We start from the raw sequence: 26,263 nt of genomic DNA on the forward strand, positions 1-26,263 counted from the left end.
ATGTCACTATTTGTTATTATCCATGTGGACATTGCATTGCAAAATGTCCACAATATTGTTGGGTAGTCCTCATGATCAGGGCTGGGGCGATGTGTTGATGGCATGAAAATTTGGTAATTTATAATACAATCAGTCTATAATATAAAATATATTATAAGTACGGAATATGTAACTATAATTATAGAATACTATGTAATGCAATTGAAGTATATAGAATTGTATCAGGTATACTGTCAATGTCATAAAATAAAGAATTTTGCATAGCTCAGTTGGTAGAGCGTATGACTTAAGATCATATGCTGTGGGTTCAAGTCCCGCTGTCCCCAAAAATTGTTCATTGTGACCTGCTGACAGCATTCGAATGACACCCTGCTCTTTAGGAATCTTCATAAGCTCATGGGCAAAAGTGTGTTAATGTAACCTTGGTTTCAAATCCTGTCCTTCTTTATTAGTAGGCATCAAAACTATGAATGAACACATGTGGAGTTATGTACTTAACAAAAAGTGGAGACCTGACCTCCACAGTCACCGGACCTGAACCCAGTCGAGATGGTTTGGGGTGAGCTGGACCGCAGAGTGAAGACAAAGGGGCCAACTAGTGCTAAACACCTCTGGGAACTCCTTCAACACACAAACACTACATACATTTACATTTTTTCCATTGTTAATGTGAAAAAAAAACAAGTGAAGGAGGCATATGGTTTTATAAAAGATGTGTATTAACAGTTACCACTCACATACATAGATTTTTATTCAAATCTTGTTAATGTGAAAGAAAGTGAATGGGATGATGGAAAAGTGACAGAACATGGAGGTATATAGGTTTCTACTGAAGCATGTAAATGAAATGAGGACAAGGTGCGTTTTGTATTCTCAAACCTTTTATTGTTACATTAGGTGAATTAGGTGAACTTCATGAACTGTCCTTAATAAACGTGCAACAGTCATCCTGAGAATAGCGACTGCTGCGAGACTAGACAGCATTTTCAGCCAGAACCGCAACAGGCCCGCGTCACGCTGATTAATGACGCCGCGAAGGTGGCAGCAACTGCCTGGTGGTGTCGTGGTTTTTTTAAAGGTGAACTGGCCGAGTCTCAAGCAACTTCGTCTGTCTGTGCGTTGGCACAAAGCTTGTTAACAGACATTGTGGGGTGATAGAAATGGGTTTGTGCTTCAGTGCCTGCACTGGAATCAAGGAAAAAGGAATCATTTAGCCAAATTATTAACCAAACTATGTAAAAAAAAAAAAAAAAAAAAGACCCAGTGACACACCATAATTAAGCTGCTCTGTAGTATCCGTTTTCCTCCAATTCCTCCTCGATCATGGTCTGCAGGCGGACAAATGAAAGCAACCATTTTACATTTACAGCATTTACCAGACGCCTTTATCCAGAGCGACTTACAGTCAGTAGTTACAGGGACAGTCCCCCCCCTGGAGACACTCGGGGTTAAGTATCTTGCTCAGGGACACAATGGTGGGTCTTCTGGTTCATAGGCGAGTGTCTTTCCCACTAGGCTACTACAGCCCTTTCAATTTTAATTGTTTATTAATGCAGTAAAACTCACCTGCATTTGCTCATATGTGATTCCCTCCTGCAGGCTCAGGTGTCCACTGTCCCCTGCGAAGAGCAACACTATCTTAAAAAACCAAAAACAACATATTTCATCCTGGAAATGAATTTTTTTTTACAACAAGACGAGCGTTATTGTTAAACCTCCACTTTCAGCGGTCTGTACGGTGGGCCACCAGCGCCGGCCACCGGAGCCTGTCTCCAGCAACTCGGAGCTCCCCTGAAGGACCTGGGAACACATGCATTTACGTCAGTCCGAGGCCGCCGGCCGCTGTGAGGCGACGTAAAACCCTCACGAACACGCACGCACCTTGGCGAGCTCCTCCTTCAAGCTGTTCGGCTTGCTTCCGTGCTGGAAGAGAGACTTTTTGAACCTCTCCACCGCCCACCGTCGGCAGTTGTTGCGCAGCGGCGGCGGGAGCTGGTCGTAAAGGCCGCGGGGGGTGGGTGGGTGGGGTGGGGGGGGTTATTCAATATGCAATGCTGTGCTCCGAATGTAAGCACATGCTTACCTGGCAAATGTAAACTATTTTATGCAGGAGTCCGATTAGCCTTTGGACAGGGTCCTCAATTTGCCGAACCTTCCTCTGAGACACACAGATACCTGCGGAAGCTATGACATCACATGGATGAAATCACCTCAAAGTGCTCCACTTTCCCAGGGAACTGAATTCAAATTTATTATAGAATCGGTTTCAGTATTATAAGACATCTTTGTTATACCTGGACGTGCTTTGGGCAGTACAAACTCTCCACTAAGAGACAAAAGATAGGATTCATTTCATTAGACTACACAAGGGAATGAATAAAATCTTGTTGTGTAAAAAATTATAATTCTTGTTGAATACTTCTTTGCATAAACTCACCATGTGGAGGCTAGTTGCACCGGTACAGAGCTGCTGGCATTGCTCATGGCTGATCCATAAGACAATGAAAAGACAACGAAGCATAAATGAGAGGCAAATTCTAGATTCATTACATACTTGGCATAGCGGTTTATGAGCAACAAAAACGGTGACGAAAAACCTGTAAATGTGGCTTATAGACGAGTTGTAATTTACACTCGCCTTGTTCGGTTCCCTGCTCTTCTTGCTGCACAGGGCTGGTAAACAAAGGTGATCTGCTAATGGTCTCCTCCCTCAAACTGGCTGCCCAGTCCTCCTCTTTAAAGCTTATTCCCTTTTTAAATACATGTATGAAAGGAAAAATAAAGACTTAACAAGAATACAGCAGATTAATGTACTTAATGGTCCCTTGACATGAACGGCCCATCTCGTCTGATCTCACTAAAGGTGATGGTTAAATTTCGCTGTGTCACCGCGTGCTCATATGTGATTCACAACCACTTCACTTTCACTTTGTGAGATTAACATTAACATTATGGCCTAGTGGCTAGAAATGGCAATATGTATAAAGAGTGCTTTGGTCATTCTGCTTCGCTGTTCAGAGTGCGGCAGGATCTGGAATTTGTTACCTGCCGTTTCTCACGCTTTTTCCGTCCCGAGAATTTCCCACCCCTCCCCTAAAACATTATCTCCACCGACCGTCCAAACCTGTGAAGTGTTGCAGTTGCTCGGTGATTGGATGTAAAAATGAGCACAAATGTATTTATTTTAGTTCCATCCCTCGAGACTCTGAAGAACCAGTTGGTTCATTATATTTTTATCTGGAAAAACAATGACACGACTTTATGTCTGCGCCAAACGTAGTGATTGGTGACTGGTGTTGATGATATAATTTCCGCAAATGCCCGCTCAAATGCCTCCTCATCTCCTCCTCATTAGCATTTAAAGCTACAGACACCGATGCGGTGCGTCCTGTGGAAATCTCATTGTGGGATAGAAGTGGCTGTAATTCTGCACCAAGGCTGAACGTCAGAAAGAGTCTTCTGATACAGCATCAGGGAACAACCAAGACCGATATACAGTATTCTAAGACCATTACAGTATTCACAACTTACAGTACAGTGAGATGATTACCACAGGATACCTGAGACACTGGTGTGGGCCACTGACTGTGCCGTGTTTTGTTGCTCTCAAGGAAGTATTTTTGTGCTCGTTTCCTGTCACGTTCTGCCCGTCGTTCCAGGGCATTGTGGGCGTTGCATAAATTATCCATGAACCTCATCATTATGTCACAGATCCTGGTGCTGACCTCAACAATATCTGGCCGTGAGTCTGGGTCTGGTGTGAGGCACCTGAGAGCCATTCCATGAGAAGCAGAGGAACTTCAAACGGCGGCAATTGAACTCAACTGTAAAAAAGGGCTGGGTAATATACTGCAATACATTTTTATAGATTCAAAAACATCTTTGTCAAGCATCAGGGTTTCTGCAGGTTTAAGGCCATCATCAGGGTCATCAACTACATTTGTCCAAGGGCCAGAGGTTTTCTCGACAGACACTGAGGGGCCAGAAACTCTGTATTTTATCCTAATATACTATCATTTGATCTATTCATTTTCATTCAAAATTTTTGTTATTTATTAGCCTTTGTCAATGTTACCAGATTCATATTACATGTAGGGGGCGACTGCAATGCTTTTGGTTTCATATTTCAGGGCTGCACAAATCAGGAAAAAAATGTCAGATTGCAATTACTGAGATAAATATTGTGAAAAAATGTCACTTACTAGTAATGATTTTAAGGCATTCATTTTTTTGAAAAATAGAATTTTCAGCAGAAACCCTGAAACATTGACTCAACTGAAGCTTAAACATAGTTAGGAAATAACATTCGCACAATCAAGTTGTGCAGTGATAAGAGTTACAGTTGATCTTTTTTTTAAAACAGTTTTACAGTTGTCCTCATTAATATTGCCCAGTCCTAAGATAAAACATTTTAGTTACCATTTGATCAGTTCTGTCATCCTTTCTGAAAACACACCCTCTCCAACTGGTTCATAGACAGCCTCTACAATCTAGAGCACATTTCACTCCGCGTCACATCAAGAACAACAAAACACTTTTTGTAGTCGATTTGAAGCCTGGAGGATTATATTTGGCAGTTGCGTTACCTTGGTAGCAAGGGAGAGCATGTTGGTGCTGTAGAACGGGGGCCGGAGGGTGGCCAGCTGATAAAGAATGCAACCTATGGCCCACACATCAGCCTTCTCCCCATAGGGTTCATTCTTCACTATCTCTGGGCTGAAAAACCACCACAGACAGGGTTATTCAAGAAATCTACGCAATGTCGGTCTTTCCTTCTGGAACTTACCAGGAGTACAGTATGGTTCCCACTACAGATGTCAACTTGCTGTTCTCGTCTTTCTGCTTTGCCAGGCCAAAGTCAGCTGTGGCAAAGTTATTCTCAGGGTGCAAATCTTACACATTTCACCTTCGATGCAGAAAAGATTGAGTTTAATACAATATTTAAAAAAAATACTTACTAATAGTGACTTTGTCTCTTTCGCCAAGCATTATATTGTTTGGGGACAAGTCCCTGTGGACAATCCTCTTCTCCTTGTGCAAGTATCTCAGTGCTAGACACAACTGTGCAGAAATCAAGCAGAAACAATACATTCTTTGTCAAAATGGGGCATTTTCAACTTTCTATAAATCAAATTCCGCGCTATTATACCTGAATGAAAATGATCCAGACCCTTTCTTCGGTGAACTGTTGCTGCTTATCTTTGAGGGCGCTGAAATGGTCGGCAAGAGAAACTCCCTCTATCAATTCCATGACAATATATAGTCTGTCACCTGAAATAAATAGTGTTTCACGCACGCTGTGATGACGGGAACTGCTGGTTAACAACGAATAATAATAGATTACTGTTAAAGGACCTTACATTCTACGAAGGTCTTGAAATACTTCACAATGTTTGGGTGAGACATCTGTAATGAGAGATATTTTTGTAGATTAAAATTGCACACAAAGCAGACATTGTCTGAGTGTTTGATGAACTATATATCTGCCATCGAGTTAAAGCGAATAAATACCTGCTCCTTAATGATGGTAAGCTCTGAAACTATTTTCTCTACACTGCTGTCTCGGGTCTTCTTGTCTTTGCCAAAAACCGGACTGTGAAGGTCTATCTCCTTCAGCGCCAAAAAGTTCTGGCCATTCTGCTTCCGAACCTTTAAATAAATAAAATAAATGGCACACCACGTTCAGAAATAAGCGTCTTTAGCTTTAAACGAGAAAAAAACGTCCACCTTGAAAACGTTGCCAAAAGCTCCACTGCCCAGATGGCCCAGGACAGCATAGCCACTGACCACCCTCAGGGGGGGTCGGTTCTGGTTCACACTTTCGATTCTTTCCCGCGCCTCATTTAAGTCTTCGTCCTGTGAACAGTAACACTGATGCCATTGCGGATCTTATTATGTAAGGTATGACACAACACTCCGCGATATAATAATTATATAACCACAAGAGTTTCAAATTGCAGAATATTCCTACAAATAAAACATTCTGTTTAATTATTTTCATGTGACATAGAGGGACAAACAAAATGTGCTCACAGCAAGAAGAGAAAGCTTCTGCTGAAGCCCTTCATAGGCAGCAATATCTCTGACATAATGTCCGACGTCAATGAACATCTCCAACATTTCTGCAGGAAATAATCTAAAAGGTTCGTCAGCACATTGTTCAAAGCGCGTGGCTTAAGCGTGATATAGTTAATAAGCACGCACAAATCTTGGTCTTACCTCTTAAACAGCTGTCTATTCTGCTCCCTGCTGAACAAGAAGCGGAGCGTCCTGAACGCATAACACTGTCAGAAACACACACACACACACACACACACACACGCGCTGTAAGGTTATGCAGAGTACAGACTGTTGTTACAAAAACGTTCTTCACCTGCAGCAAAGCCGCTTTGGGCCCGCTCTGTGGGACTTTCGGTAATGTTAACTTTGCTATTATATAGACTCCATTTTCCTAAAAGAGGGAGACAGAACAGTCGTCAGCAGCCTGGAGACTCGAACCGCTCTTCCACGGCCTTGGAGTGGCAGGGGCTGGACTGACTACCTGAACAACGTGGCGTGCGGTTGTGTCATCCAACACCAGTTCAGTTATAGCAGCACAGCACGCTTTTTGAAGAGAAGAAAAAAATGGCAAATAAGCAATAATCATAATAATAATAATAATAATCTTTTCCATTATGACATACATCTTAACACAACCAGTCTCACCAGACTGCAGGATCATGATGTTCTCTGCCGTTTCCTGAGGGCCGAGGTCCTCTGAGATGTGCTGCCTCTGGATACGGCCCGCAGCGTTGGCACTGGAGAGAGTCTCAACAGACGAGCGGTCTGACACGTACGCCCGCTCACTAGTTCAGTAAAGCAAAAATAAAATACAAATAAAAAAAGCTCGCCGACCATCATTTTCTGAAAATGTCACTTTGAACACAGCAGGAATCACGGTCAAGAAGTCAACTTTATTGTCATCCTACCAAATACAAGTACAAGTTTCGTGTCTTTTCACGGTGCGCAAAAAGACACGAAAATAACACTCAACGCAAAAACAAAGTTGACCCATAATGTAGTGCAGGTCAAGACAAGCTAGAAAGTTAAAGTGAAGTGATTGTCACGTGTGATACGCAGCAGCACAGCACACGGTGCACACAGTGAAATGTGTCCTCTGCATTTAACCCATCACCCTGAGTGAGCAGTGGGCAGCCATGACAGGGGCCCGGGGAGCAGTGTGTGGGGACGGTTCGATGGTGATTCGAACCGGCAACCTTCTGAATGCAGAAGGTTGCCCCATGTAGCAGCAATATAGAATATTAGTCATTATACCGCAAATCCTTTATATATATAGGCGGCTAATTAAGCGTGAACGATCCAGTCGGAAGAGGAACATCACTAAAAAGCCACTGCGAGTACGGAGCGGCACACTCACGCATGTAGGAGGCGCAGGAGCTGCTGCACGCCCCCCCACGCCCGGATCTCGGCGCCCATGTCCAGGTCCTGGCAGAGCTGGACCAGGACCCACACCGTGCTCCACAGCAGCCTCAGGTGGTCGGAGTGAAGCAGGCTGAGCAGGACGGGCACGCCCTCGCACGCCTTCAGCTGCTCCCGCGCCTGCCGCACCGGGCACAGCAGCCGGAGCAACTCTGCGGACATCCTGACACACGCGCCACGTCACGTCACGTCACCAAACTTAAGCTCATGTCCATATTTAAATGGATAGAAGTCCATCTATTTTTTCAATATTAAAATATATATATATATATATACTTTTTATACATTGCAGAAGACAACAGATTTGTAACCAGAGATCTGGTGCCCGTACAAATGGCGTGACGTCCACATCCTTCCCATGAACATACCTTCTTGACAGCAGATCATACTCTTGCAAGATGACGAGGAGATTCTGCACAAGCGACAGCTCTCCGATGGTTTGCTTGCAGTCCGGGCTACAGATGGAAATATTTTAAAAGGAGCTTCCTAAATGCAGCGGACGTGGCGCGTATTATCAAATGTTGAGGGAAGCACCTCTCAGCCAAGGTTGTGAGAGCAAGGAGGGCTCCCAAAATCACGTTACTGTCCTTTGATGACAAGAGCTTCACAAGGATCTGCGCAACACACAACAAAAAAAGTCGCGAGCAGTCATGAAAACAAAACCGCACAAACCTTGCCGTATAATACCGCATAATAAAGCGCAGAAACCTTACCGTATGTGCACCACATTCTATAACGGACGATCGGAGCTCCTCATTTGCAGCAAGTTTCTGAAAAATATCTGATCATAACAATAACAATATATATTTCAGTGATGGGCTTTGTCGTTTAAAAAGAAACGTAAAAGGGACGATGAACACCCTCTTACACGTCATGGTCACCAGATGGTCCACAGTCTGAGTTTGCACTCCGGTATTCAGATATCTGTCTGACACCGAGTCCATGTACTAAAAGGTGAAGCGTCAGAAACATCATTTACATTTTACGGCATTTACCAGACGCCCTTATCCAGAGCGACATGCAGTCAGTAGTTACAGGGACAGTCCCCCACCCTGGAGCAATTTAGGGTTAAGTGTCTTGCTCAGGGACACAATGGTAGTGAGTGGGGTTTGAACCTGGGTCTTCTGGTTCATAGGCGAGTGTGGTACCCACTAGGCTACTACCACCCACCAAACATCAGCTCAGGGACACATCGGCGCGCACACTCAGATTAAAAGATGTTTCCACGACCTTCCCGGACCAAAGTGCTCTCCCCTTTAAACAAATGTCCAATATAGCGTGCTGAGCAGAAAGGGGGAGATTAAAGGCCTTATAGAATATAAAACTGCATTTCCATATTTGAATATCGGCAGCTCGGCGAACCTCGACTCCACCTCCCACATCCTCTGCATGCATCTTTTCTTCACTAGGCGAGCCAGTCCTTAAATTCTTCATTTTCAAGCCAAATAACGTGAAATTTAGACTGTCTGGTGCGTGTAAGGACGTACGTCGGCACAGCCTTCGCAAAGATCGAGCGAAAAGCCTCACCGCACTATATACAAAATTCCCTGATAATTCCCTGTCCGGAAATGCCTTTCCTGAAATTCCCTGATATTCGCGTGGGAACCGTGTTTGTGAATGCTCACCGCTGAGAGGTGACAGGAGCCCTGGACTTCATGGAAGACTTTCTGGAATAATTGGAACAGGTTGAAGATGGCACGACAATGTTTTACTGTCACGTAGTTGCGCTCGGGGCGCTGCGTGTCTCGTACCTGAAAATGTGGGTCCCTGATAAACAAACGCAAGCAGATGAGCAATCGCAGAGCTCCGTCGGGCGGGGTCCTGTCAAGCCACTCCCTGAAGCAGAACGATAAGAATTCATCCATTGGACGCCTGCCCCTGCAGGGCCATATTGCAGATATGACGTGACAGATGTGACAGATGTGGCCACCTGCAGCCGAGCCTGTTCTTGACCAGGGACGTGAGGACGTCTCTGAAGACCTTGTGGTGGGGGTGGCTGCGGAAATGTCTTTGGTCTCTGTACCTCGCGCTTGGGGAATAAGTTGGGAAAGAGGCAGATTGCGGTTACAACGCGTTGCCGTCTCTGTGTGCGGCCTCTGATCATTTTACGTCCAGGTGCACCTGAAGTTCTCGAGTTCAGCAGCTTCTGCCGCCGCGTCCTTCCTGCTCCTTTTGTTTCGGTCGTTATTGGAATGGACGGGGTTCGGGGACTTCGCTCCTGCAGTCTAGGACACCAAGCAACAAGTTGCATTCAACTTGTTGGCAGAGATGGCAGAAGGACAAGCAGGAGACGTTCTCCACTCTGTTACCTGCTGCTTGAACAATGGGGTCGTGAGGAGGGCCAGGAGCCGCTTGAGGTCCTGCAACTCCCTAAAATAAATGGTGAGATCGCGTCGAACTCACGTCATGTGTACTAAAAAGTTCCTAACGCGAACTTACTTCTCATTCCCTTTCGGCCGTGAGGACAACTTGTCGTCTCTTTGGGATCTCCTCTCCGGATGCGGCATTTTCTGCGCCTCTCCTCGGACCCCGTACGCCGGCTGCACAACTTTACTCGACCTCAGGCCACCGAGCGTCCCTCCTCCCTGCGACCACGACGCGGATATCGGCGACAACGATGCGCGGCTAGCCAATCACATCGCCACATCAAACAAACAGCAACGTCCGGGTCTTCTTACCGATCGCATTTCTCCACCACATTCCACCGACGAGGCAGAGACGCTGTATCCGGTTACCATGGAAACCTCCGACGCTCGTGAACAGGAATATACGGGGGGGGGGCGGGGCCTCGGTGTTTTAAGTGCGTCGGGAATGTTGAACGAACGTCGGATTAATTCGCCCAGTTTGGACGAACACGCGTGCGTGTTGCACTTGGACTTGAAGTCTCGTACGCAAGCGGGCGTGCGAGTTTGCTGGGGGGGGGGGCACCCCGTGAACTCTCGCGAGATTCTCAAGCGGGCTGATCTCCAACTCCAACTAGATACGCACGCTGCGGATACGTGGGGGAGTTATCAGAGGGGAATTATTTATTATTTATGAAGACGTAGTGCAAAGTGATTCAATTTCAGCTCTCAGTTGTTAATACACCTACTAAATGAGCAAAGGCTTCGAGCATCACATTCATCGGCTCTCTTTCCAGAAACTGTAAACCTCTTTGTCTTATTAATAAAAGGCTGGAATATTTTCCTTTGTTCTCATTGTTTCCTTTGTTTTTTTTTTAAGATGAAGACCTTCGGTGGGCCCTGCCCATCCTCGGATGGAACACGTGGACAGAAAAACGCAGCAGATGTTGTGTCATGTCCCAGATTACCCACAGGCCTCTGCTGCTGGTGGGTGATGTGGGGCATTGTGTGGGTCTTATGTAATCTACACAGCTCACCCGTCCATTTTTATTACATAAGCACAAAACTGTCCAGCGTCCCATCCACAATCCAAAATATGGGCAATGCTTCCTCCATTTCAAATAATGAAACACTGCGGCAGAGCACACGGTGACAAAAAAATGTGTTGCTTTGCTCAGTGACACCTCGGTGGTTCGGGATTCAAACCCGCAACCTTACGATTACAGGTCTGCTTCTTTACCTGCTAGGCCACCACTGCCCAGTCCATTCTCAGTTCTGATTGATCAGTGTCCCCTGCATCTCCAGGCCATGAGTCTGCAGACTTTAAATGTGTTTAAACAATACGGGTATGAAATATAAAAAAAATCATCACTGTGCACCTGACACAGATCTCAGACAGTGTGACATATCGTAGTGACACGGCAGCGGGAATAAATAGCCGGTTGCCCTGGAGACGGTAGAAAAGCACAGGGGTGATCTAAAAGAGCCCTGACAAATGGAGCAAACATTTAAAGAAACATGAATCAGCTTTATGGATGCAGCATAAAGTCATATTAATGCCTAATATAAAACATAAACATAATAAATCAATAGTGGCCACTTGATTGGTAGGTGGTAAATAAAGGCCAAGTAAATAATTATTCTCATCGTCATAATTAGAACACACCTGGCTGTGTTTTTTATGGCTGAACACTAGATGGCAGCATTTAGTTTCTTTGCGTTCTGCGTCTTTAAATATTCAAATAAGTTGTACAACTCTCACCAATCAGCTTTAAGATACGTGATTGAGTTATGTGATAATTGCGCCGGGCACGTGAAAGGATATCTGGCAGACTTTAAAGACACAGGAAGCACTATTTGCATTTTTCAGCGCCACCCGATTACGTCTTTTCAGCGGATGCTGAGCAACTGGGGTCCTTTGTTCGTAAATGCCATTAAGCTCTTGTGTTTTTATGGCGGAAAAGACAAAGTCGACGTGGGGACCTTTAACGAATCTCATCATCTCAGGAGAACAGGGCGGCGCAGGGCTGTTAAAGGAACGATAACGAGATGTTGGGGAAGAGTTGAAAAGTTCATGAGTGTCCATGCACCAGACGTTGTTCAGGGGGCTCCTTTGAAGGCGGCGCCCAGTTACCACGGTGACCACGTAGTGTGTGGAGAGCAGAGAGTGAGGATAATCCTGCGTGACCTCAGGCTCTTTTCACCGCCATGCTCCTCTTTGAGGGATGAGCTTAAACCCGGCCTGCGACGGACAGCTGCTAAAAATGTCCCCACTGTCTGGATGTCACACCTGACACTTCTGATGCCTGGGCGTCCAGGGCAAGGTCAGGTTGTACGTCTGCTGGGGGAGAATGGGATAGAATGATGAGTAGAAACAGCATTTCTCATCTAAAGACATGCATAAATTAGCTTGTGTGTGTCATCAGGAAAAAAGCCACTGAAACATAACCTGACAGTTTTTTTATGCTGCTGGATTCATGAGGCTGATGGCCATCTGTGTTTCTGATTCACACACACACACACACACAATTTGTGCACTGATTCATACAAACACACACAGACAATAGCACACCAACAATAAATGTATATACATATACAGACTCACTGATGCTGTACCCACAATTAGAAAAAAGACATATTATTTCACACACAAAACAGTGCTGTTATGCACAGATTACCATAGACAGGGGGGCAGTGGTGGCCTAGCGGGTAAGGAAATGGACTCATGAATGTTGCCAGGTCGAATCCCGAACCTCCAAGGCGGTTCTGAGGTGCCACTGAGGTCCCTTTGTCTGCTCCCGTGCTGCTCCCCAGGCGTCGAATGCAGAGGACACATTTTGTTGTGTCACAGTGTGCTGTCCTGCAGTGCTGCATCACATACACCAAAAAAAAACACTTACACACAGTGATGCTGTTTCTTACACACACACTGTGAGGTTCAGAATCCCCAGGGATGAAATTAAATGCCTCTATTTTTGTTTACTCCATGTGGCCGCAGTGTGTGTGTGTGTGTGTGTGTGTGTGTGTGTGTGTGTCAGTGAGACAGAGTGGACTGATATGACGAAGAATGCTGGAAGTTAAAAAGATGCAGCATCTCCACCCCATCAGGGCTTCATCACCATCACCGCTGTCAATTAACCCGCCGCCGCCCGGCGCGTGCGCCATGTGATCCCTATCTGCCGCCAATAAGGAGGTGGCAAGCGGACGGGGCCCCGCGAAGGATCTAATCAAGGCCCCGCAGGAGAAGACCCCTTCCCTCCTCCCACCTCGGCCTTTTCTTCCGGCTTTTTACCCCGACGTTAGAGTAGAGAAATGATTATCTCTACTGCTGAGGTGACGAAACACACACACACACACACTTAAGCCTGCAGATCAGAGGGACAGGCGCGGGGCCGAATGTCATCCTAATTACTCCTGTATCTGCTGATAGGCGAGGGGCCCGGCCCGTCTTGGGGAAATAAGCATTTCTGATCACCGCCGCGCCGCGCCTGTTTAGGAATTCACCGCATTTCGATCTAATCAACCGCATCAAAATATTCACGACTCACAATGATATCTCCCCGAGGCAGGCTGACGGCCATTAATGCGGGAGAGCGGGGTGATTTATTAGCACTTATCGCCACCTGAAAGGGCCGTTCTCGCCGCGGGTGCCAGCGAGTGATTTACAGCGGTCACTTCTTACTCACACCGCAGAATTTAATTAAAACATTCTGTGGTTAGAAAATTACTCTCATGTTGGCACAACGAGTGATGTTGCTCACACCGACCCGGACCTGGAACAGAACACAGGTCCCAGGTACCATCTTAGAGGTCATTTTTTACCAGACCAGGCGGTAGAATTACTCCTAATGTACAAGCCGTAGTTGTCAGTAATGGATGAAATGACCTTTAACCTTCAGAAGCAAAGTCCTCCCAGCATGTCTTGCACAGTCTTTTAAAAATCCAGTGTGGTGCCCAGAACGGTGCCCAGCGGCAGCCGATCACCCCTTATAGCTCAGATACAGAGATCCAGCTGATCTCCACTCTGGCCCTTTAAGTTCCAAATACCAGGCAGGAGACAGGTATGATCACACTCAAGGATCGACGACTCGCAATCACCTTCTGTTCACAAAATGGCAAGATGAACATCTGCTCAAGTTGCATCCACAGATCACATACATAACCAGGTCCCGTAATCAGAAGGTTGCCGGTTCGAATCCCGATCATCCAAGGTGCCACTGAGCAAAGCACCGTCCCCACACACTGCTCCCCGGGCGCCTGTCATGGCTGCCCACTGCTCACTCAGGGTGATGGGTTAAATGCAGAGGGCACATTTCACCGTGTGCACCGTGTATCACAATGACAATCACAATGCACACCAATGCGTTGGATCCAAAACAAAGATGACTGTGCCGGTGAGTAGCACCAACATGAGTGACTCAGAGCTTCAACAGTGCAAGAGAAGTGATTGTTCGTCAAAGAGGTAGGTGTACTATGTGGGTAGACTAGTAGGGCGGCTAAATTGGAATAATATAAGAAAAACGATATTTAGCCACAGGGAAATTATTTTGTTCTATAGAATGTCCCACAGAATGTATAAATGTATAAAATTGTATAAATGCAAATGTGTAAATGGCCCTACCTATAATGTGACCTGTTTTGAGTTGGAAAAGGTTTTTGTTAAAAATACACTATTGATAATTGTAACAGAAATATAACAGTTCCTTCCAAGATCACATTCAGTCTGGCTTTTACATCCGACATAAAAACTGACAACTGGCCCTTTAAGGGACTGCAGGGCGGGGTTTAATCTCAGACTATCTTTAATCTGGATTTTAGAAATCCTCCCGGCCCGGTTTATTACTCAGATTAAGTAAATGGATCAGCACAGATTCGTGAAACACGCTAATAGTGTGTTTTCGTGTTTTTATGTGGCACAGACGTCTGAGCCGGGGGCCTTTCGACGGCCCTTTGTCTTCAATGTTGTGCCGAATTAATCTGGGCCCTCGAGAGCGGAGCGGCAGCGATCCGGGCTGATAACAACTGGAGTGGATCAATAAAATCCTGTAAAGGTTAAACGGAGCAGCTGATAAACAGGAAACTCGATTCTTCCGAGAGACGCACAAAGGAAAAGTTGCACCTTTAGCACCTTTCCGCCTCCGTCCTGTTCTCGCAGGGAGAACAGAACAGAACAGAACCACGCCGAGCAATTAGTGCAAATCTGCCCGGACAGGATCACAGAGGAGCAGAACCGCCGACGGAGGGGGGGGGCGTCCTCCAATCCCATCAAGGCCCCCCCCCCCAAAAAAAGAACAAAACAATTAAACTCGCACCTTCACCGTAATTACAGCAAGTAATTACCACCCCACGCAAAACCAACCAACAAGCAAACAAGCGCGCGGCTTAACTCCTCAGAACCGGGCCACACAAAGGCGAGCGGCACACACAACTCGCGCCGGCGGAACATACATATTTGTGTCGAGTTCCTTATCGCCGCATTTGCATTTCTGTCTTATCAGCCTCGGTGCCAGGTCTGAACTGAGGAGGAGGAGGAGGAGGAGGAGGTGGGCGAGCAAGGAGTTCCAATTCAGTGATTAACCACTTTTGTGTCCATATAAGGAATTGGCTTTGGTGTACAACATAACAAAGAAAAACGTCCCATAGAACTCCATAAGGTTCTAACGCTGAACATCCATGATTTGGTTATGATAGGAAATCAGATCATTTCAGGCGGTTCCTGAAGTTGATGAGTTGGAAGCAGGCATGAACAACTGACCAATAAGAACAAGGTTGTGAAACTAGACGGCTGGTCAGAAGACCTCCAAGCAGGTTCCTGGGACGTTCCTGGTCTGTGGTGGTTAATCCATGGAAGGAGAAGCAATGAGTCAAAGACAAGGTGATGGGTCATGAGGTTTGAAATCTGGTCCAACTGGTCTCATCCTACAGACTTCCGAGAACCAGCAGACTTCTTGCTGGTTCTGATTGAAAGGCGTCAGGACCACACATTGCATCACAGTTTGATGTGTATGGAGCATCTTTCTCCTGTCTCCGGCCCCGTTTTAACGTTTCGTACATGTTCCCCAAACGAATGAAGCTTCTTGTTTGAGGGGTGAAGGAGAACTCCTCGTCTGACCTGATGAGAGGGTGTTAATGATGCAGCTAATTAACTCGTACGAGCAGATAAGTTCCACGCACCCCATCGAAGCCACTTTCATTCACTCGCCACTGCAGGAGGGCAGCGGGAACATCTGGGTGCAGAAGCTGAGGTCGACCTGCCTGCTGTGAAGATGAAGACGATGCACTAGAACACCGCTAATTAGCTCCGAACCATTAATAATTCATGTTCCGATGCGTTCCGCGATATTCCACGACAGCTCCTAAATAAATGACCCAGTTGACAGAGAGTACAGTACACGAATGCGGCTGTCTGTAAAATCTCAAACAAGCACATTCTTTATGCATTAAATAAACGTCGCCCTCGTAGCTGCCTTCTGTTGACGCTCACATGTGTGCGATCGTTTGATTCGAGGTTGAGGGTGGGTGTGTCCTGCCGTGCAAAAAAACGGATTCGAGTCGAAGTGGCGCGATGTGTTCATGTGAGCCGATGATTCACGATTCAAAGTAAAGTGAAGTGATTGTCACATGTGAAACACAGCAGCACAGCACATGGTGCACACAGTGAAATGTGTCCTCTGCATGTAACCATCACCCTGAGTGAGCAGCGGGCAGCCATGACAGGCGCCCGGGGAGCAGTGTGTGGGGACGGTGCTTTGCTCAGTGGCACCTCAGTGGCACCTTGGCGGATCGGGATTCGAACCGGCAACCTTCTGATTACGGGGCCGCTTCCTTAACCGCTAGGCCACCACTGCCCCGATTCATTTGAACCCATCCTCCAATCCGCAAACATTTAATCGATGTAAGTGTACAGCGTTTACGTACAGACGGGATTTGTATTGGTGGGATGGGAGTGTGTCACGGCCTGTGTGTAAATGTGTGTGTGTGTGGATGAAGGCAGGCAGTAATTTCATGGCTTGTTGAGAACGCACAGAACCTCCGGAGAACCTTTCCCCTCTTAACTCTCCCCTCCACCTGGGGCGCTTTAATGAACTTATTAATCCTGTAGACTGCGGCACCGCAGGACCCCCCCCCCCGGCCAGGCTGGTCTCCAACACGACCCTGGCGACCCGTCACCCGTCCCGTAGTGCCTCCTCCTGTGTAATTGGTCCGACCCTGGGCCTGACGGAACCGGGTTCCGTCTCAGAAGTAAACATCAGAGGTGGGAGGAAGCGGCTCTTCCCATTCGCCCTTATCACCAACGTCCCACATGTCCCCGCAGCGGCGTTTCGCCTTCACAACGGACGGATAACATTGTCTCAACGGTGGACCACACACACAATGCCACATAACGCTGTCGGTTCCGTGCCGCCGCCGAGGAACATATCTCCGTCTGTCAGGGTGCAGCCAGGCGCCGGGCCTGCCGGGCCCCTACCTTCAAAGGGCCCCGTTGTTTCCCGTGCCAAAACGAGTGGGATAATTACCCACCTCACTTCAATTTCATTTATCAAACTGTCCCTTCAAACCACAAAAAATAAAATAAAAATAATGGAAAAAACACAAAAGCTCACGGCCGCGGGCGGTGGTTCTAAACGGAACCGTCTTCTTCTCAGACCTCTCCCCATTTTGCACCGTTATTCCATCAGATACTCGCCCACCTCTCCACTTCTTGCAGCGATGCATTGTGGGAAGGGAAAGGGTGATTTTTGGGCCTGATTGTTTGCGTCGTCGGAACTCGAACAGAAGTAGAATAATGAAGGTTAATAGCGAGGCTCCTCAAAAGCTTGCTGATCGTTTTTCATAATTTCCTAGTTTTGAAATTGCATGTGACGTTATAAAGACCACAGGCGATTATTTGATTATTATGATTCTTTTTTCAATATTTGATGCTTATTTTTCCCTGGTGTAAGTCCCTGTCACCTCCCATCACACTACCCTCCAGCAGCACAATTGAGGGATATAATAAGTATTATTATAATTTTTTTTAATTATAATTTTTTTAAGAAACTTGTAAGAAGATGAGCTGCAAGGTGGTGTCGCTTTGTTGCCGTCTTATCCGGTTACCTCAGATCGCGGGCGCCTAGGGGACGATAAGGACAATTTCCATCTGTGGGCATATAATTAATCCATCTGTGGCGCTGTGCCTGATGCCAACCCACCGACTCCCACCCCACCCGCACCCTCACGTGGAATTCTGCTCCTGGGCCTACATCAAAGATAAGGTGCAAATGCTCCGGTTCTGGAAGGATTCAGGCATGTCTGGCAACACGGGCTTTATTAGGAGCGCACAATGAACATAAATCAATAAACAAAGGACTCAGACTGGTGCATTTCCATTTCGGGAGGATTCAAGACAGAGGGTGGTGACCGATCTGCAGGCCGATGCCCAATTCTATTCAATTCTGTAAAAAATTGTTTTATAAAAGGTTCAAATCTGCACTCTCTTCATACCTGTCCAAAATGTTTTATTTTCACCTTTACACATATATTTAAAATGTTAATATGATAAAATATTTTCCATTACAAACAAAAAAAAGCAAGCAGAAAACTGGGTTCTTTACCACGACCATTTATTTTTTACAGTTTAATCGGCCCTTGATCAGACTGGTGTGGTGCAGAAAATCATTGTTCCGCTACTTTTCTGCCAGTTTTCACCAAACCATCACCCTCTCGTGATGGGATTTATTCTCAGACGAGGTTTAGTCTGGGTTTCATTCCCAGAGTATAGTGAAGAACTCACACTGTAAAGAAATGCAGTGTTCATCGGTGAAACCAAAACGAGCTCACGATAAATAGAATCAATATAACTGTATTGTAAGCAGTAAGCAGTGTAAATATATTTTAGATTTTTTTGTATGATAAACTGTATTTTTTATAACGAATAAAAGACGCGCATTCCAACTGTACCTGTCGCTCGAGAACCGATCGCCGGGTGTCGTGCTGAAAAGCGCCGCCCGTCAGATCGCGCCTCCGGCTACGGCGCGCGGGGAGGGCCAAACCTCGGGCCGACAAAAGCGCGGCGCGGCGCGCATCGGCGCTCAGTCCGCGCGGAGGCTCTCACCTGCGGCGCGGAGCAGCGCAGCGCAGCGGCGGGCGGGCGGGCGGCGCGGAGCGGAGCGGCGCGGAGGTTCCCGGCTTCGGACGCGTCACGACGCGCTCCGCTGAGGCGCAGGGGGAGCAGGATGTCCCGCAGGAAGCAGAGCAACCCGCGCCAGTTCAAGAGTAAGTTATTTTCCAGTTAACGTGACACGTGGCGGTCACTCTAGCGTCCAAGTATAAAAAACGGATTAAAAACAAATAAAAACACCTAAAATCGCGACAGGGAGACGAGTTCTGATTTTCAGATGAGTTTTCAGAAAGCAATAAAATCAGGAATGTTTTTTTTTTTTAGCGTGGTCCTCCTCATCATAACAAGTTCATACAGTTTATTATTTCCTGTACAACTTCAGTTTTTAATATTGTTCTGGAATTTGTCTAGTTTATTTTTTTTTAGTTTTTACGTTATGTCCTTTGTTGCTTATATGAGATGAATTGAAATCTCACCCTTTATCTGAATCCAGAGAATATTTAGTTTTTTCCTTCAATTTAGGATATTTTGGTGCTGAAAAGGTGCTTTATGCTGAGGACAGAAGTCTTATTATGTTTGAGTTTTTTTTTTATCTCCAGATTTTCACCCTATTTCCATATTTCTTGGGGTCCCTCTGTGGTGCGATAAGGCGCCTGCTGAAAGGCCCCTATTAATTTGGCCCCGATGACTGGGGTGATAGCGGCTGATCAGGGGGCTGATAAGGGGGTGCAGATTCACCGTCGCGCAGCTGATTATTAGCTTCAGAATTTCAGCCCGGCGGTCTGCAGACGCCTGATAATCCACTGGGCCCCACGACCCCGGACTACCCTCTCCAAACCCGCCAGTACTTCCATCTCGGGGGTCCCGGGCATCATGATAATGCGCCGATAAAATCATGTATTTTACTCCCTGTTTCACCATCACTGTAACTCCCCCCTCCGAGATGGGAATTCTCCCGCTTCCCCTCCTCCACCAAACTCCCATGAAGGTTTTTATTGTATGACATGTTTGATTTTAAGTGTGATAGCGCGGTGTGTGTGTGGATATAATTGATGTAATCTCCCCATCTTGTCACAGAGGGCTGGAAGCAGCTGTTATTCCTGCGTTCTTGTTGCCCCCCTCCCACCATCACACCACGCTGGGTGTCAATTTGCACACACTCACGGAATGGATTCGGTGGCTGAAAAAAAAAAATACAAGCAAAAACTGTACAATTCAATTGAAATACTTACTAAAAAATAAAACAATAAAAAAAATCAATTTAAATAAAACAATTCCAGAATAAATTTTTTTTTTGATTTTTTTTTCAGGATTTGAATATTTTTCCTGCTAAATTCAAATCAGTGCCAATTTAGAATCATCCGACATTTTGCTACAGCATAGATGGCTCAAGATGGACGGGGTGTGGCTATGTGTTCGGATGGAAATTGAGGTTGTAACTGCATCTGCTGTGGATTTTTGGTTCCGCGGTTCATGTTCCATCAGCATCATGCTGGACGTTTATTCCTGGAGCTCAGTGTTGTTGGAATGTTGTCACAATGTTGCATAAATTGGCAGCTTGCATTTGAACAAGCAGAGGGCCAACTCTGCCCCACCGGATCTTCACCAGTCCAACTCGCTCCTCTGGGGCGTGAGAGCGAGAAAAACTGATGGATTATGGGTAGTCTCGGCTTATTTGTTGTCTGCGCTGTAATGACGATGTAAATGGTTTTTTTTTTTTTTTTTTTTTTCCGCAATTAGACCCCGTCGGCGATGTCGGATCTGCCGGATCCATTTGATTCTCTCCCAGTCGGCTTTGATGCCGCTCAGATCAGGTGTCTATCTCGGCAGATCGGCTCTGTTTGAAGAGGGGTCACGGCGAGCCAACTCTCTCAGCAGCATCTGTTCTCCGCTAATTAGTCACGGAGCGAGAAGGTACGGCGGACGGGGGGGGGTGGCCTGTGCCGGAGCGCTTCGTTCCTGATTCCTGAAATCAAGTCAGGCGGCAGAGCTGTGCTATGAAGTTCTATCAACAGCGACCGGCTGACCGTCTTCGACACACCGCTGGCAGCGGCCGCAGGGTAACTCCGCCTGGGACCGGAGAATGAAGAAGATCTGGGAGAATCCAAGAACCCTCGGTGGGTCATCTGCTCCTGGGGAAGTTCAGATGATGCTCCAGATTGGTGGAGAGAGAATGTATGTCTGACTCTTTGAAGGTTGCTTTTGGATGAAAGCACCTTCATGGTTCTTTTAAACGTGGCTGAACCGGAAAGCCGCTCATTGCCAGTTGTGCCTTTGGCAAAAATGACATTTTTTCAACATTCTCTATAGAGCCACTGCAGGTGGAGAACCGGTGTAAAGCTGGAACAAGATCTTCTTGTTTTTACAATTCTACAAAATTCTTTTTCTTTTATAGCCCAAAATTCATAAACGGTATCTTGCAAAGATGACACTCCGAAACTTAATCCGAAACCAGGTGGTGGAGCTTGGTGACATGGGTGCTGTTGGTGCCCAATGACTGTGAGGAGTGGTGCAATGAATCAACATGGCAATATATCAGCAAGGAAACACAATGTAAGCGTTTGTGTAATTAGCACAATTTGCATAATTGTCAACTCTATGAAGTAAACATAGGAAATGTATAGACGGTTGAATAGGTAATAAGACAAAGGAGCACAGAATTAGAACAACTGTAAAAGTGAAGAACTAATGAAATGAAACGAAGCAATTTTATATTAAAGGTCCCCAATATGAGAATTGGACTTTGCGAGATTATTTAACACAGCATGTCTGTGGTCCTGTAGTGGCAAGAAATGGCGATAGGTGTAAAGAGTGCTGTGGCCATTCTGCTTCACCATCTGGAATTTGTCCCCTTATGGGGGGAAAGGCAACACGACGTCCTGTCCGCACCGCACATTGTGATTGGTGAGTGGTGTTGATGACGTCATTTCCGTGAATGGCGCCCTCCTCCTCGTCCCGCCTCTCTCCTCCTCATTATCACAGACACCAAAACGGCACATCCTGGTAAAAATCTCATTGTGGTTCTAGCTAAAAGGGGCTGTAATTCTGCACCAAGGCTGAATTTCGGAAAGAGACTTTAGATACAGTATTAGGAGACCAACAAGACTGATATAAAAGCAAAAAAGAAAAAATGATTATGTTAGGGGACTTTTAAGTGGCGGCCACTAGTGGCAGGGGACTGCCGGGGCAAGTGTCACAATTTTAGAGCTTTTTAAGCGCGCATCTTCACGTCATGATTATTGTTGGTGGCAACATCCAGACAGTTTCTACAATTTGCAGGGCCAAAGCCCAGACTACAGACATGTCCATCCTGTGCTGTTACAGGCTGCATCTAACATCTGCTGTGTGGCGTCTGTGATCAGTTCTTGTTATACGGGTGAGGTTCGCTCGCGTAGGCCACACACTCTCGTAGGATTTTTGCTTTTTTCTGGGTTTGAATAATCGTGTAACTTCAGGGCGAAGTTGAATGAACTCATCCCATGAAAGGTCCACGGCCAGAGAATTGATTTGGTCTCCACCTAAAGAGATTATGTATCTTAAATGCGCGGCTGGCGCCCGTCCGCATGGAACGGATTACGGAGTGCCCGCTCCCTCCGCGGAGATAAACGCCTGAAAGGGCCTGGCGGATGTTCATCAAGCTCCCTCCCATCTCGTCCGGCGGCTGGAGAAAAGGCTTTTTCACGCTCCCCCCCTCCTGACTTTGAAATTCATCAAGTGCTTGAAGTTTGCATCAGAAAGCCTGGCTCTGGACCGAGGCCTGGTCACCGGCGGCGCCCGCCGCCTCCCAGCAGATGGTGGAATAAAGCGAGAATTCCGAAGGTGCCTCTGAGACATCGGACGTGATTCCAGTCGTCCCAGGATTAAATACAACGGCCACTTTTACCATTTTTAACGGCCGCTGTACCAACTGACCTGCACTGTTTTCGTAGTGGTTGGGCTGTGAATGGTGAGACGCCGCAGCTGCATGAAGATGCGTCCTCGACAGAGTTCCGGAACAAAGCGAAATTCCCAACCTCCCAAAGTACAATATCTGTTCTGGCGGTGGAATTAAAATGGCTGAATATGCATTCATTTGACATCTGAAATGAATGCATATTCATTAATATGAATATGGGTTAATTTGACCTTTGACATCCGAAAAAGGAACATGCCTCAGCAAATAAAGTTCAGTCTGTGTATGAAAAAGGATGGAATAGGAGAAGAAATAAGTGCCGGCTCCACGTGTGAGACGGACGGTGACAGGGGACGGGGCTGACGGGAGGATTAGGAGGCTTTTTCCGCTCACCGGACTTCCGGAGCGCGCGCTGGAAAATCGGTCCTGACGGAATTCTGGGCGGGTGATGGGGCTGTGGACGGTGCGGCTTAAGCGCCTCTCCAGCAAACCGCACTTGAGGATTCTGCTGGTCTCGTAGCTGCTCCGCCGCCAGTAGGCCTCTAATCACCGCATGCGCTAACACACACACACACACACACACACACACACACACACACACACACACACACACACTCACTCAGAAACAAAGTGTTTTTGATTATCAGCTTCATTCAAACATGTTGTCATAATTTAGTTTTACTTATGACTGAGTAATAATTATGTAATTATTGTCGCTTGTATTGTTGATGTTAACACAGGGTCAGAGTGCACAAAGTGCACTAGTTTGTGTGGGAACTTTAACCAGGAAGCAGAAGGATAAGGACTTTTAACAAGTGATGTGGTGTGTGTGTGAAGCTGTGTGACGCAGAAGCCACAGACCCCCCTGACCCCCCTGATCAGGGTGGATAAAATCAGAGGGACAGCAGCTGTTACCCTAATTCATCCATCAAGTGGTGTGTGTGTGTGTGTGTGTGAGTGTGTGAAAGAGACATGACTCAGTTCTGCATAATTTGAGAACTCTCTCTCTCACACCCACACACACACATATGGTGGACTGTGTTGCAGAGGCAGGTGTTTGGCCGAGCTCGGAGTGTGTGTGTGTGTCTGTGTGTGAATGGCCTGGTGAAGTTGGGACTGCTGGGACTTTTCATGGTGCCTCTGTCCTGTCAGATTCAATTACCTCACCTCTAATTAGGGGACCTGCTGAGGGGCGTCGGCTGTGATACGGCCTTGGCCGTGGCTGATAGTACGGCGCTGCTATCGCCTGGCCAACACGCGCCTCCCACATCGCAGGCGGGCGGCGAATCCGACCATGAAATTAGGCCGCGCTCGGATCATTTCCCGGCGTTCCTCCTCGCCCCGGTTCCCCCGGCCGCCGCGCGTTCCGGGTGAATCGCCGCTTTCAGCGTGCCAGCTCCCGTCCGACCGAATCTGGGCACCTGCGTCCGGCCAGCAGAACACGTCTCACATAAAAACGCGCATATTTACATAATTAAATTGATCTGAATAAAATATAGTGCTGCATGTCTATATGAAATGAAAAAAATAGGATAGCGGGTATATAACGATTACATTTAATTCTCATTTTATAGATTTTCATAATGTCTCGATACGGATTATATGGATATAAAATGATATAGAAACAATTTAAATGAAGTAATTAAAGTCATTTTTAGTGTTTGAATTTTTTGAAGCACCATACCCATTACAGGCCCGTAGACCGTAAACAGCTTGAGAGGGGCAAAGGTCAAACGTCTCCACCCGACTCCACTCAGGTGCCACGCCGCAGAAACATTAACATGCAAATGAGCCAGATTGTTTGGTAAAGCTGGAAGCCGCAAGGGGGGAATTAATCAGACAGCGGGGACAGGAGTCGGCGCTCCGCCCGGAGAAAATCATCCAGTCTGCCCGGTAGCAGGGGGACAAATTTAAATAAAAAGAATTATTTGAAAAAAATATCATGCACGTATGGAAAAAAAAATAAGATAAAGATATGATATGTGAAAGTGAAGTGATTGTCATTTTGACACTGCAGCGCAGCACACGGTGACAAAATGAAATGTGTCCTCTGCTTTTAACCATCACCCTTGATGACACTGCAGCCGTGACAGGCGCCCGGGGAGCAGTGTGTGGGGACGGTGCTCTGCTCGGTGGCACCTCAGTGGCACCATGACAGTTTGGGATTCGAACCGGCAACCTTTTGATTATGGGTCCGCTTCCTCAACCGCCAGGCTAATTGATCTCTGACCTCAGACACTGTAGCATGAATTTAGAAAATTCTAGAATGTTTAAAATGACAGTTCATGAGCCAAAATATTAAGCCGTGAAAATAAAAATAAAAAACGTTTGTCAGGCCTTGGCTCCGGCTGACAGGAGAGTCTTTATTTTTCATTTGTTCATTTTCAGTTCATTTTCCTTTATTCGTACCGTGAAAATACTCAATTTTAGAATACTTTTTTTTAGTACCGTCCTATACAAAACAGTGAAAACGAAACAACTGTTTATTTAAGCTCCAAGCAAATTTTTGACAAACCCCTCCGTAGGTCCAACACGGATCAAATATTGATTTACCTCTTCAGCATTTACTGCTGAATTTCCTTACTTTCATGGAACCATGACGTTATCTGTGTTTTTTGAGGACTGACTGAGTGTGTCTCTGATGTGCATTCCACCATCAGGGTTACTGGACGGCAGTCTGGGGGCCGAGCAGGGTGGGGGCCTGGCTGCGGACGCCGAGCCTCTCACAAGCGAGGAGAAACCCGCGGTTGTCCCAGGAGTCCAAACCAGCGAGGGCTGTTCGCACAAAAACCCCGATGAAGAAGACAGTAGCACCGGTGAGTAATGGTCACACCCACTTGTTCCGCTTTATTACGCTTCGTTCTAAATCTAACGTGAGTTCTGAAGTCTTTGTCAAGTGTCACATGAAGTGTTCCCTGAGAGTCGTGATTGACAATGTCAACCGCTCTCCGTCTACCAGGAAGTTTAGCCTCCCGTACCAGCGCATCTGGGATTTAGAACACGAGCCGTAGCTGTGAGCGCGATAATATTGTGACGAAATTGAAAAACTTTGGACTGTTTGCGTGAATGAAAAAAAAAAAAAAAGACCTTTTGAAGATTTTTTTTTTTTTTCGTCCCTCCGGAGAATTGGGTCCAAGGGAGTTGTTCCTATTTCCCTGCAGCCCCGCCCCTTTTGGTCCGGAGGCGGGACTTTGTTTTCTTGGTGAAATTCAGATTTCGAATGCGGGACGACACATTGGCCACACCTGCCTGTCAGGTGATTGGCCGCAGTAAACAAGAATCCCGCGGCCCACGCCGGCTCTTTGAACCGAGGCCCAATTACGCCCGGCACACTTTTTTTGTTTTTTTTTTTCGTAAATGATGAATCTGTCATTTGAAACGCCTTGCTGTTCTCGCACCCGATCACCTGAAGTGCCTCGCGGGGGGGAATCTTCAAAAGAGAAATCATTT

General features: G+C 46.5%; 2 protein-coding genes across 5 annotated transcripts in view; one reads left to right on the forward strand and one right to left on the reverse strand.

The window, feature by feature from the left end:
• Positions 1–863: 863 nt before the first annotated feature.
• On the reverse strand, positions 864–10,311 carry nek10 (NIMA-related kinase 10). 4 transcript variants are annotated; one of them, XM_028964538.1, is made up of 35 exons: positions 10,158–10,311; positions 9,919–10,064; positions 9,789–9,849; positions 9,601–9,704; positions 9,410–9,508; positions 9,231–9,315; positions 9,105–9,146; positions 8,348–8,426; positions 8,193–8,260; positions 8,014–8,093; positions 7,848–7,934; positions 7,418–7,642; positions 6,706–6,845; positions 6,542–6,603; positions 6,374–6,451; positions 6,220–6,284; positions 6,034–6,136; positions 5,728–5,856; positions 5,512–5,649; positions 5,361–5,406; positions 5,150–5,271; positions 4,959–5,061; positions 4,787–4,862; positions 4,587–4,716; positions 4,420–4,490; positions 3,561–3,768; positions 2,639–2,750; positions 2,438–2,486; positions 2,295–2,326; positions 2,084–2,184; positions 1,882–1,923; positions 1,716–1,800; positions 1,567–1,619; positions 1,273–1,328; positions 864–1,185 (listed from the first exon to the last, which is right to left on the reverse strand). In XM_028964538.1, exons 1-34 carry the CDS (start codon positions 10,215–10,217, stop codon positions 1,278–1,280), a joined length of 3,132 nt encoding a protein of 1,043 aa, XP_028820371.1. In that variant the 5' UTR covers positions 10,218–10,311; the 3' UTR covers positions 864–1,185; positions 1,273–1,277. The 4 variants fall into 4 exon arrangements, with proteins under 4 accessions (XP_028820371.1, XP_028820369.1, XP_028820368.1 ...); XM_028964536.1 differs by having other exon boundaries at positions 864–1,180; positions 1,882–1,992; XM_028964535.1 differs by having other exon boundaries at positions 1,882–1,992.
• An 8,595-nt stretch (positions 10,312–18,906) lies between these two features.
• LOC114770694 (zinc finger protein ZFPM2-like) overlaps positions 18,907–26,263 on the forward strand; it is a 22,179-nt gene continuing 14,822 nt past the window's right edge. The window contains exons 1-2 of the mRNA XM_028964797.1: positions 18,907–19,076; positions 25,474–25,629. Of these exons, the coding sequence (XP_028820630.1) occupies positions 19,037–19,076; positions 25,474–25,629 (196 nt within the window). The 5' untranslated portion in view covers positions 18,907–19,036. The remainder of the gene's footprint in view (positions 19,077–25,473; positions 25,630–26,263) is intronic.

This window comes from Denticeps clupeoides, chromosome 20, assembly GCF_900700375.1.
Source record: "Denticeps clupeoides chromosome 20, fDenClu1.1, whole genome shotgun sequence".
Classification (NCBI taxonomy): domain Eukaryota; kingdom Metazoa; phylum Chordata; class Actinopteri; order Clupeiformes; family Denticipitidae; genus Denticeps; species Denticeps clupeoides.